Source organism: Colobus angolensis, unplaced genomic scaffold (assembly GCF_000951035.1).
Source record: "Colobus angolensis palliatus isolate OR3802 unplaced genomic scaffold, Cang.pa_1.0 Scaffold161, whole genome shotgun sequence".
Taxonomy (NCBI): domain Eukaryota; kingdom Metazoa; phylum Chordata; class Mammalia; order Primates; family Cercopithecidae; genus Colobus; species Colobus angolensis.
Genome location: NW_012114722.1, coordinates 3,220,559 through 3,233,207, shown reverse-complemented (window position 1 = coordinate 3,233,207; position 12,649 = coordinate 3,220,559). Strand labels below are relative to the sequence as shown.

Genomic DNA, 12,649 nt, shown 5'->3' with positions numbered 1-12,649 from the left:
TCCGCCCGTCTCGGCCTCCCAAAGTGCTGGGATTACAGGCTTGAGCCACCGTGCCCGGCCGACTATATTGATTTCATGTGACAGTTTTTTAACAAGAATTGACAGATATTTTATACCTGTGACATGGATAAAAATTAAGTTATAAGTCATGGCTGGCTTAACATAATGCGGACCTCAATGAATCATCTTCAATGTTAGGTATACATAGGAAATGTTTTACTGACATTTTATAGGAAATGAATGAATTGGTACTTAAATAACCCCAATTTTTATATAGCATAATATAATTTTACATACCTTAAAAATTAATATCTAGAACTTGTCACATTATAAATTCAAATGCTGTGATTTATAAACAAGTTTCTTTCACAGCCTAAATGAGAAACTGATTTTGAATTGGACTTTGTAAATAACTTTGAATACCTAACGTTTCTTTCACAATGTGGACTCTTGTTTTAAACTGGAACTCTTGAGGATCACAGTAAATATTAGCATTAATTGGGGGTGGCAATTAGGGTACAAGTTATGATGCTAAAAGGAATCAAAGACTTTGCTATATAAATGCTGTGGAAATACACCTCCTCTGCATCCAACAAAGGAGTAGCAGGAAGAACACACACTCTGATTGTAATAGTAACAGAAAGATATGCACAATAGTTGATCTCAAACAGATAAAGGTGTATATATGTGTGTGTGTGTATATATATATATATTTTTTTTTTAATTTTTTTTGATATGGAGTCTTGCTCTGTTGCCCAGGCTGAAGTGCAGTGGCGCGATCTCGGCTCATTGCAACCTCTGCCTGCCAGGTTCAAGCGATTCTCCTGCCTCAGCCTCCCAAGTAGCTGGGATTACAGGCACATGCCACCACGCCCAGCTAATTTTTGTATTTTTAGTAGACACAAGGTTTCACCATGTTGGCCAGACTGGTCTCGAACTCGTGACCTCAAGTGATCCACCTACTTCAACCTCCCGAAGTGTTGGGATTACAGGCGTGAGGACCTCTAGCAATAATCCCCAGCAGGAAGATCAGTTAACAAACAAATTCATTCTAGTGTGAGGTATGTTTTTATTCCCAAAGCAGTACTTTCTTTGTCAATACTGTTGCCCTGTGAAATCATTTGATTTTGGTGTGACTTCATCTGTGATATATGAATATGCTTGTGGAAATCAAATTGCTTTCATCTCCTAACCCAGGGCCTATAACCCAGAGCACACCCCAAAAGTTAAACAAGCAGCTTTGGTCATAGAAGTTAATCCACAAACTTCCAGAAGTATGATCATATGTCTTCTTTTTTGCTGAAAATATTAGTTGATTTTGGTCTTTGACCCTTCATAGAAACACATACTTTGTAGCTAACCCATAACTAGTAGAATGTGTTCTACTGGCAATGAGAAGAGGGCTAAGAGAAAGTGATCAAATCATTTTCAAAACTTAAAAGCTGATTATATGCTATAAACACATAAGCGCACAGGTTATATCTACTTGGATTATTTTCAAAAAGGAAAAAAATTTACATTAAAAAGGAATGAGGAAACAGAAAATATACTTTAGTTGACACACTGAAATGATAAATTCAATAATTTTTTTTGTAACAATGTCTGTGGGTGAATGGATATATAAGAATATATATGTGGCCAGGCACAGTGGCTCACACCTGTAATCCCAGCACTTTGGGAGGCCGAGGTGGGTGGATCACCTGAGGTCAAGAGTTTGAGACCAGCCTGGCCAACATGGCAAAACGCTGTCTCTACTAATAATACAAAAATTAGCCGGGCATGGTGGCGGGCACCTGTAATCCCAGCTACTTCAGAGGCTGAGGCAGGAGAATCGCTTGAACTTGGGAGGTGAAGGTTGTAGTGAGCCACTGGAGACAGAGTGAGGCTGTCCCAAAATAAATAAATAAAAGACTATATATGTAAAATACATAAGAATAAATATAATTAATATTGTTGATCTCCATTTAGATCCTAAAACACTGTCATATTATGTGTTCCCTTACCTCCCCAATACTCAGACACAGAGTGGTAGATGGTGTACTTCCCCACCATGTTGCGGCATTCTTTTAATGATAATTCCAGTGTTACAGCCTGTGTGTACTCATATTAGCCAGATGCCTAGAAGGCTAAGAACTCTACTTGTATCACTTCTCAATCATAACTTGTTTTTTAAAAATGTCAGAATATTATTAAGGAGACCTGATTTTGTGTCCTGGTACTGCCACTAAAAAGCTGTGTGACTTTGAGTAAGTCATTTATCCTTTCTCGCTATCCATTTCTGTCTGTCTTTTGTAAAATGAAAGAGTTAAAGGATTGATCTCTAAGAATTCTATTCCCTGTTAGTAGTCTGAGTCACGCTCGGAATTTCAGAGATGGCAGAGTCATATATATTACATACATATGTAGGATATGTTTTTTGTCTTTCTGCTGACTTCACTGTAGCTTGAGTACAGAGTAAGAATTTTCATATATTGTTACTGAATGTAAATAATTTGATATTCTTGTGTCGTTTCATGTCCATTTAAGTTAATTTCTTGAGAACCTGTTAAGATTGACCTTCAATGGCCGGGCGCGGTGGCTCAAGCCTGTAATCCCAGCACTTCGGGAGGCCGATACGGGCGGATCACGAGGTCAGGAGATCGAGATCATCCTGGCTAACACGGTGAAACCCAGTCTCTACTAAAAATACAAAAAAAAAAAAAAAAATAGCTGGGGGGGGCGGGGGGCACCTGTAATCCCAGCCACTCAGGAGGCTGAGGCAGGAGAATCACTTGAACCCGGGAGGCGGAGGTTGCGGTGAGCTGAGATCACGCCATTGCACTCCAGCCTAGGCAAAAAGAGCAAAACTCCACCTCAAAAAAAAAAAAAAAAAAAGATTTACCTTCAAAACAAGTAATGAGATCCTAAATGTGTCAACCAATCTGAACACATAATGCACTCCTGGCCAGCCATTGCTATGTTTGCCTTATATAACAGTACTGCTACCACTTCTATCTACAAATCTTTATCAACCTGCTGCCATGAGAATTAGGTGTAAAATATATTAACTGTTTTGAACGTGGATGGGTCATATAACCTCTCTGAGCATTTGTTTCTTTATCTATAAAAGATGGAAAATAGCAGGGTGTGGTGGCTTACGCCTGTAATCCCAGCACTTTGGGAGGCGTAGGTGGGTGGATCACATGAGGTCAGGAGTTCAAGACCAGCCTGCCCAACATGGAGAAACCCCGTCTCTACTAAAAATCCAAAATTAGCCAGGGTGGTGGTGCATGCCTGTAATCCCAGCCACTCAGGAGGCTGAGGCAGGAGAATCACTTGAACCCGGGAGGCGGAGGTTGCGGTGAGCTGAGATCACGCCATTGCACTCCAGCCTAGGCAAAAAGAGCAAAACTCCACCTCAAAAAAAAAAAAAAAAAAAAAGAAAGAAAGACAGAAAATAATTTAAGCCAAGTCTTCCTCACTACTATGTGAAAAGACCTTGAAACCTATGGTATACAAATGTAGAATATTATTAGCCATTCTCTGACCATCCTTTCCATTAATTATTGAAAACCAACTTGATTTTGGTAATGCTCTGGTTCACAGATAAAGGAAGAGAATGGTTGCTCTCTATCCATGAGTGGAGACAGATAAACAAGTGCAATATAATTTGATAAGTGCTGCCATAGAAGAATGTTAAGGTGTGCTAATAACATAAAGGAGGAACTGCCTAACTCTACCTGTGTTGGCCAGAGAGGCCTTGATAGATAAAGTGACATTAGGGCAGAGTCTTGAAAAATCCATCGGCGTTTGACAAGCAGACTTTCACAAGCAGGTTTAAGGTTTTTATACCTGACCTTTAAGTCGAAGACTCCTAAATCAACATCACCAACTTCAGTCAATCATTTGTGCTCACCATGTTCCTGTTTCATAGTGAACTTAAAGTGATATCACTCTCCCAGGGGAGGGAAGAACCCTGAAAGACTGGCAAAAATTGTAATCGCCAGAAGTTCCCATTTTCTTAGTGCTTTGTGTGTTTGGCCTCAGGGTTCTTAACACTAAAAGCATATTGGACTATAGATGGAAGCAATAAAATACCAGTAGTGCTGAGAAGAAAATAAGAGTTCTGATTCATGTGCTACCAAAAATTACTTCCAAATGAGCTCAGAGTTTCATCTTGGGAGATCTATTTGGCAAGTGTAGCATAAACAAAATGCACATACCAAAAAATCTTCCTCAGATAGAGATATCCTCTAAAAGATGGGGCAAATAGAAATAAAAGAAGTTGACATTATGGATTAAGACTTTTTTCAAAGTAATCAATTCAAATGAATGAAAGCAGAATTGGATAATGTCTATGGAATACTTCTCTATTACTTAATATTCATATTCTATATTACTCAGCTAATGAGGATATTAAAGGTATTCCAGATGAATGTACAATATATTGGTATCAAAATGTATATAATTGGAAACATTTCTAAATTCAGAATTAAGACCCTTTCTAGTTAGTTTCTCAGAGATTTCGTGAGTTTAAAGAACAGCATACCGGCCAGGTACGGTGGCTCAAGCCTGTAATCCCAGAACTTTGGGAGGCCGAGGCGGGCGGATCATGAGGTCAGGAGATCAAGACCATCCTGGCTAACACGGTGAAACCACAACTCTACTAAAAATACAAAAAAAAAAAAAAAAATTAGCCAGGCGTGGTGGTGGGCACCTGTAGTCCCAGCTACTTGGGAGGCTGAGGCAGGAGAATGGCGTGAACCTGGAAAGTGGAGCTTGCAGTCAGCCAAGACGTGCCACTGCACTCCAGCCTGGGAGACAGAACGAGACTCTGTCTCAAAAAAAAAAAAAAAAAACCCAAAACAAAACAGCATGCAATATAGACAAAATTAATAACTCCTAAATTTAAGTTGAATATTTTGTGGAAGAAAATCAAATTCCATGATACACAATGGAGACTCAGGAGGGTTTTGGGGTAGGAGGGGTGTGGATAATGAGAAAAATTATTTAATGGGTATGATGTATATTATTTGGGCGATGGATACCCTAAAAGCTCTGACTTCACCACTGTGCAATCCATGCATGTAACAAAATTGCACTGGTACCTCATAATGTATACAAACAAACAAATCAAATTCCATATTTATGAAATATCTAAACATCTTTTTTGCTTATTCTCCTTTATATGCTTCAGTCATTCTGCTAGTTCAAATAGTTGACTGCACAAATAGTCTTTTTTTCTTTTGAGATATTTTGAATAGAATATTCAAAATCAGTGAACCGTATATGTTTCACCACCATGCAGTATCTTGCTTAGGCATAAAAATTAATTTCAGCTGTTGGGAAAGTGTTCGAGGCAAGTATTATACTTCAATAACTTTCATAGCTCCAAATAAATTATAGAAAATACTTCTTTTCTGTTTTAAATCTGTCAGTTTCCTACTGCTTCTGTGTGTTTTTGTTTTGTTTTTTTAAAGAACAATATGTTACCCAGGCACTCAATAAATATTTGTTGTGTGTGTGTCCTCATTCTGTACCTCATTTACTAGAAATATAGGAATAAGGCTTTGCAGAATTATTAGATTCATTGACGTAACTTGAAAATGTTACCGTTGCTATTAATCATGCTAGCCAATTTCCCCTCAATGAAATCAGTGTGTGCTACTGTTCATTTGATAAACTTTGGAACAGCTCCTAAATGAGCCTTAAAATAGCTAAGTGTTAAGATACTAAATGATATCAAGTAATCATAACGTTTTATGCCATTGTTCAGGCTTGCTGCTTCTACTTCCCAGACTGACTGACTGATTGAGGTTTGCTCTGTTTGCTCTGTTTCCCAGGCTGGAGTGTAGTGGCATGATCATAGCTCACTGTATCCTTAAACTCCTGGGCACAAGTGATCCTCCCACCTCATCCTCCTGAGTAACTAGGACTACAGGCATGCATCACCATGCCTGGCTAAATTTTTAATTTTTAATAGAGATGAGGTCTCGCTATGTTGCCCAGGCTAGTCTTGTATTCCTGGCCTCAAGCATTCCTCCTGCCTCAACCTCCCAAAATGCTGGAATTACATGCATGAGCCACTTTGCCTGACCCTAGATAACTTTTGAATCCATCTGTTTCTCTCCAAGCCCACTGATACTATTTGAGTTCCTGGCTTCAGGCATCTCTCGTCTGGACTATAATAATGACCTCCTGACTGGTATCTGTGTCTTCTTCTCATACCCATTTCCATTTTCTAATCCATTTACCCCATTTTAGTGAGAATAAAATTAAAAACAAAAGAAACCAAACAAGATAACCTTAGTTTCCTGACTTAAGATTCTTTCACAACTTCCCTGTGGCGTCAGGATAAAGCTGAGCTTTTTTTGTTGTTGTTGTTGGAGACGGAGTCTTGCTCTGTCGCCCAGACTGGAGTGCAGTGGCTTGATCTTGGCTCACTGTAACCTCCACCCCCTGGGTTCAAGTGATTCTCCTGCCTCAGCCTCCCGAGTAGCTGGGATTAGAGGCACCCTCCTCCATACCTGGCTAATTTTCGTATTTTTAGTAGAGACGGGGTTTTGCCATGTTGGCCAGCCTGGTCTGAAACTCCTGACCCCAGGTGATCCACCTGCCTCGGCCTCCCAAAGTGCTAGGATTACAGGCATGGGCTACTGCACCAGGCCAAATCTGAGCTTTTTAAACTAAAATAGTTTACAAAATCAAAAGAGCTATGGTTACTTTAAAGGCCAGACCATCTATGGTTGGCTCTGAATGGGCTGCAATCACTTAGATTGAACTCTTCTCCCAAATTGGTAAATGTTATGTCTGGAAAGTAGAAGCAGTAGAACGAGATAATAGCAAGTTCCTACGAGGAACTATGTCTCTTAGAACAAAGAGAAACTTTAGAAGCACCATATGAAAACTCAAAGAAGGCTGAAAGGCCAAAGTATGATTTTCATTATGCCTTTATTGCTCCCATAGCTGGTGTGACATGGAGAGTTATAACCACCGAGTTCATTCTTATGTTAATTCTCAGGGAGGTTCTTCCTTCTATCTTAAGTAATTGTTCTTTAAAAACCTAAACTTGTCTGAGAGCTCCCTGTGTAGCCATGTTGGCTTATGGAGATAATTAATTTTGAAAATCTCTCATCTCTCTTAAGCTATCTTCCCTTTTACAAGGCCTCAATCATATCTAAATCTGAACTATAATTGGAAAGCCAATGAGTATGTCTGCATTTAGTTAGACTTGAAAGACTAAATTGATAATATACAGAAAATTTTATTCATTTATTAATGGTAATTTACCTTTAAAGAAATGAAGGTGAATTTTTACATGAAAGGATTGTGTATATAATCCCTGATCCAAAATGACTGAAGTTATTTTGACACATTTTTAAACCAAGCACTTGACATTTAAAAAAAAAAAAAAAACTTGACTGCAATATTATAAAAATGGTAGGCTTATGTAAGAAACCAAATATATTGTTTAACAAAGTAGTGTCTTAATCAGTAATGTAAATTCTGATATCTAGAATTTCATCATCCAGAAATTTCTATCAGATGCCTCATAAGTTGATGCCTCTTTTCTTTGCCAATAAAGTGGTAATATTCTGAAAACAACCTTAAGAAGCTGCAAGACCCTGATGTGCTTCTTAATGATATAGTTTTTTTTGTAAACTAGACGTTTCTAGGTCTCTTCATTTATGAATTCAGAGGGGGTGTCCTTAGTAACAGTAATCCAAATATCCTAGTTACCTCCTCTTTTCCCCCACCAGCAGGACTCAAGCTCCTTGCAAAGTCTTTACCCCTAAAAGTACACCTGGAGTCATTTCATGGGTGCTGAAAACATGTCATCTATAGTCACCATGTGAAATTTGCTCACCAATCAGCAACTGAGTGCCTATATTCTAGAGTGATGGAAATACAGCAATGAACAAAACAGGAAAAGCCCCTGCCTGTCCTGTCTTGCTATAGCTTCAGCTCCATTCTGCTAAATGCTTTTTGCTGGCAAAACTGCTTGGGGTTGCCTTTAATGAAAATGCCTATGTGTGGGCCAAGGGTACAGTTTCCTACTGCTCCAATTTTGTCATCAATCTTGAAGTACCATTATGGTATTATGTTCAGTGCAGAAGTAGCCATGTTTCGCAGGACACTTCATGAAAACAGTTCCTTTTGCATCTCTTCTGATCCCTTTCTCCTTGGAGACTAAAAAATGTTTCAACTCCTAGAGACCTGAAGGGAATCCTAAAATCATAAGCCCCTCCATTGCCCTCCTTCCTCCCTTTTGTTCAAGTGCCTAGGCATGTATCTTCCTTTTCCTAGAAGCTGGGAATAAATAAAATGCCAGCAAAAAGCGTTTCATGCAAATAGAGCCCTAAGGGCACACCAACTCTCTAGTTAATCATATACACCCAGATAATTCCCTTTGAGCTCAGCTGGGACCACCCTGGGTATATAGCCTTAGGTTTATTTTGATCTATTGCAACTCTTTGAAAATAGGCAATCCATGTAAAATATATGGTAACTCTAGTAAGCAGAATATTTGACCAGAATACCTCATTCCCCAGCTGTGCCAGAGAACAGACTTTACTATATTTTACAGATGTCATTGAATTCTTCTTTAGAAAGAGATGTCACCTATCAACTGTTGTATTCTCTTTGACTGTTTACTTTGGGCCAGAAGTGGATGTCCTATTTTTCTTATATGATTGTTCCTTGTATAGAAAAGCTAAATATCATATCATAGGGAACTAAAGGAATATGTAATAAGGGAAGACATAGTTTAAAGAAAACTCAAACTCCCTAACATGATAAAAAATACCTACTAGTATGGATGGTTTTTAAATATGTATACATTTTAGATTAATATTGTAAAACTAAAAAATACCACAGTTTTTTCTAAAAATATTTATAAAAGTTGTCAGAATTGTTTATGACAAGCTGAATTTTGCCCTTTAAAAATCTGACAATATAATAATTAACAATGAAAATATTAACAAAACCAGTTCAATGCTCGCCACCTTTTCCTATTAAAGTCTAATGAGAACTAGAATCAGGAAACAAAATGTAATATCTTTAGTTCCCAGCAACAACACCTCATACAGAATTTTTCACAGAAGTGTTCCCCATAAGTAAGTTATTATTGAATTATGTCCAAACACAGGAAGTGGGAAAGTGTAAGATAAGCAATATGGTACACAAGCTGACCTTTTCCAGAGGTCTTGAGATTGGCCAGAGGTATTGATTGTGATCAGAGCATGCCTGTTTCAACCCTGTTTCAACCTGAGCATGAAGATCCCTGAGGTTAATACTACTGGTGGCACCTTCTCCGCTGGCTGAATTTTTCTTCATTCTGCTTCATCCTGTTTTGTTTGTCCATTTGCTAATTAATCTTCTATCAGAAAAGATGCCCTCACCCCTGAATCCTGAATAAGGCAGTAGAAGGGAGGACTCCCTCGGAATTGTGCCCATTGAGCTCCTTTTGTCTGGTGTGACTGCCTCCTCTCCTCCGCACTCCTTCCAGTTGCCTACCAACTTGTTCAAGTCATTTCTTCTAAGAAGCCCTCCCTAACACTTCCATTTTGTTGTAGTTTACCCTTCTGTGTGCTCTCATACTTCCATCCTAGCACATTTTACCCTGTAATATGTTCATCTCCATACCCTCAGTGATTAGTACTATAATTAGCCTACTGTGGGTCAAACACAGTGCTGATCTCGAAGGATATGTATGAATGGTTTAATGAATTAATGGAACAATGAGTGAATAAAAAAAAAAATCAAAATATTTGCTCTCCAGAGCTCACATTCTAGTGGGAAAGGCAGTCAAAGAACAAATAGTAATAATGAAATATAACACATATGTACAAAGAACTTGTAAGCACAGAGCAGTGAGGGATTTCTTGTGTCTGATTTAAGGAAGGCTTCAAAGACACAGAGACAGGTGAACTGGGTCTGATCATTGTTTTTGTACTATATGGCCTTTCATGTTTTAAGGAGCACTTTCCTTTTTGTTCTCCCCTATCTCATTTGGTGTTTAATTTTAATGGTAAACATACATTGTCTCCTAGTTTTCCATGCTGAGTTCAAAGTGGAAAAACAGCTATTTCGTTGCCAGAGAACCAGTTACCAGCTAATTATGATGATCTAAAGGTTATCTGCCATATGCTTGGATGAGCAGTAACCAAGCTTCAGTTACTTCTTATGACTGACAGTTGTCCTGAGCAATAGGACAATTGATGCAGATTATCTAGGGCAAAAGCAACTGCTTAAAGTCTGACTTGCCTGGTGTTAATTTAGGCCAGTGGTTCTCACCCAGGAGCGATTTTGCCTCCCAAGGGATATTTGGCAAGATCTAGAGACATTTTTGTTTATCACAACTAAGTAGGATCTGCAAGTGGCATCAAGTGGCTGAAACCAGGAACACTGTTAACCATCCTACAATGGACAGGAGAGCCTCCCACAACAAATAAATATTCAGCCCAAAATGTCAGTAATGTTGAGATTGAGAAACCCTGTTTCAGGATTACCTGCAAAAGATTTTTTTTTTAATTATAAAAAATCAATGGAAAACAATGTGTAATAGTCCAAGTTAATACGCAAAATCTATACTAGATAAGTTAATATATGTATCATATTGATGTAATATTTTAATAATTTCAAACGTCAATTTGATCACTGTATTGTTACAGTTACTAATTTTTTCTATATCTTTGAAACATCCCAGTTTATATGGCTTGTAAAAATTTTTTAATTACCAATCATGCGTGTAAATTGTAGGAAAATTAGAAAATATAGATACTAAAAAGAAAAAAACTATTGACTGCAATTCCTCTACCCAGAGTTAATTAATATTAATACCTCAGCACATATCCTTCCAGGCATTTCCCTATGCATGTACATATGTATTTAGGTTGTGAATTTGTTTTTCTTAAAATAATAATAAAAAGACTTCTGAAAATTTAAGTTTTTTTTTTTTTTTTTTTTTTTTTTTTTTTTTTCCGTAGACAGAGGCTAACAAATCCTGCCTCAGGTTTATTTGTACAAACAGCACAGGAGGACCCTAGCCCCATGCAGATGGCAGCCCGGAGGTGGGGGTGGGGGGTCGCACCAGTCCTTTTGTCCTCACGTTGGCACACAGAGATACCTACTCTGTAGCCTTTGTAGTGGCCTGGGCACCTTTGGGAGCCTGAGCTGGAATTGAAGCTGGAGCTGCAGCCTGAGCCTTGGTTTGATCCTTGGCCTTGGCCTTTGGCCGGCACAGCCGGAGCCCCTTGGCAATGCGAGCACGAGCACGCTTCCCAAGCTTGGGGTGGGCAATGTAGGCAAGTCGATCAAGCTTGCGGCTGACACCCTTTGGGATCTTGGGCTTAACCTCCTTGGGCTTTACGAGGGCCTTGACAGCCTCGGCACGTGCACTCATGGCCTTGGCATTGTTGGCCTGCATCTTCTTTAGGCTCTTCTTGTTGTGCTTCTTGGCAAAGCGCATGTTCCTCAGGAACTTGGAGTCCACCCCCTTAAGAGATTCGTATCTTTGTGATTGGGGTTTCTTGATACCATTTCTGAGCCATTTTCGGGACTGGTTTTGTGTAGTGTGGTTCTTGGACTTGGCCATGTCTGCACCTTTAGCCGCGGCTCCCCGAAAATTTAAGTTTTAAATTTATATTTTCTTGTAAAAAGGCTAGTGGCTCATGCTTATATGGACATGTCCATCCACATTCAGTGTATAGTGTCCTTGGTTATGTCTTCAGTTGTGATTAAACATGTTAATTGGCTCATTTCATGATGCCCTTTTACAAACACCTAGTCTTTGGCACCATGCTAACAATCATGACTATTGTAAGCCATCTGTAAAGGGACCAGTAGAATCTTGATTTCTCTTTTTGTTTTCTACATAATGCCCTCATCAAACTTCCCTGTGTCAAGGGGCCTTAAATCAGTAATTGGTGACTGTCCAGTTAGGCCTATTCACACTAGTGTTTCTTTTTTTTTTTTTTTATGAGACGGAGTCTCACTCTGTCACCCAGGCTGGAGTGCAGTGGCATGATCTCAGCTCACTGCAAGCTCTGCCTTCCGGGTTCACACCATTCTCCTGCCTCAACCTCCCGAGTAGCTGGGACTACAGGCACCTGCCACCATGCCCGGCTAATTTTTTTTTTTATGTTTAGTAGAGACGGGGTTTCACCGTGTTAGCCAGGATGGTCTTGATCTCCTGACCTCGTGATCCACCTGCCTCAGCCTCCCAAAGTGCTGGGATTACAGGCGTGATCCACCGCGCCTGGCCCACACTAGTGTTTCTTAAGCACTTTGCCATTGTTCTCTGCTGTGCACTTTGATTTAAGAACCATTACTTACCTAAACTAGGGTGTTCTTTTTTAATAATTGCAAATTGTTAATAATATAATGGTTTGTAATCTCATCACAAAAATTCTTAACAAAAGCAAAGTTATGATTTAAAATGAGAATAAGTGTCCTGTATGTGTGTATTTTTTTCTTTTGTTTCTGTCATCCTCTTCTTGAGTCAAATTTCATTGTCATGGAATACAGTCTCCTAAACTCCTTTTTAAAGACCTGAAACATGTTATACTCTTCTTTTTTTTTTTTTTTTTTGTTTTGTAGAGTCTCACTCTGTTGCTCAGACTGGAGTGAAGTGGCATGGTGTCTGCTCACTGCAACCTCCGCCTCCCAG

General features: G+C 39.0%; 2 protein-coding genes across 5 annotated transcripts in view; one reads left to right on the top strand and one right to left on the bottom strand.

Annotated features, from left to right (window-relative positions):
* The window catches only part of DIAPH2 (diaphanous-related formin 2), a 940,316-nt gene that overhangs the window by 674,763 nt on the left and 252,904 nt on the right, over positions 1 to 12,649 (top strand). The window lies entirely within an intron of this gene.
* On the bottom strand, positions 10,976 to 11,575 carry LOC105508402 (60S ribosomal protein L29-like). Its single transcript, XM_011937269.1, has one exon. It carries the CDS (start codon positions 11,573 to 11,575, stop codon positions 11,108 to 11,110), a length of 468 nt encoding a protein of 155 aa, XP_011792659.1. The 3' UTR covers positions 10,976 to 11,107.

Excerpts from the sequence above, each read along its gene's own strand:
- LOC105508402 (XM_011937269.1), bottom strand. The coding sequence starts at position 11,575 with ATGGCCAAGTCCAAGAACCACACTACACAAAACCAGTCCCGAAAATGG.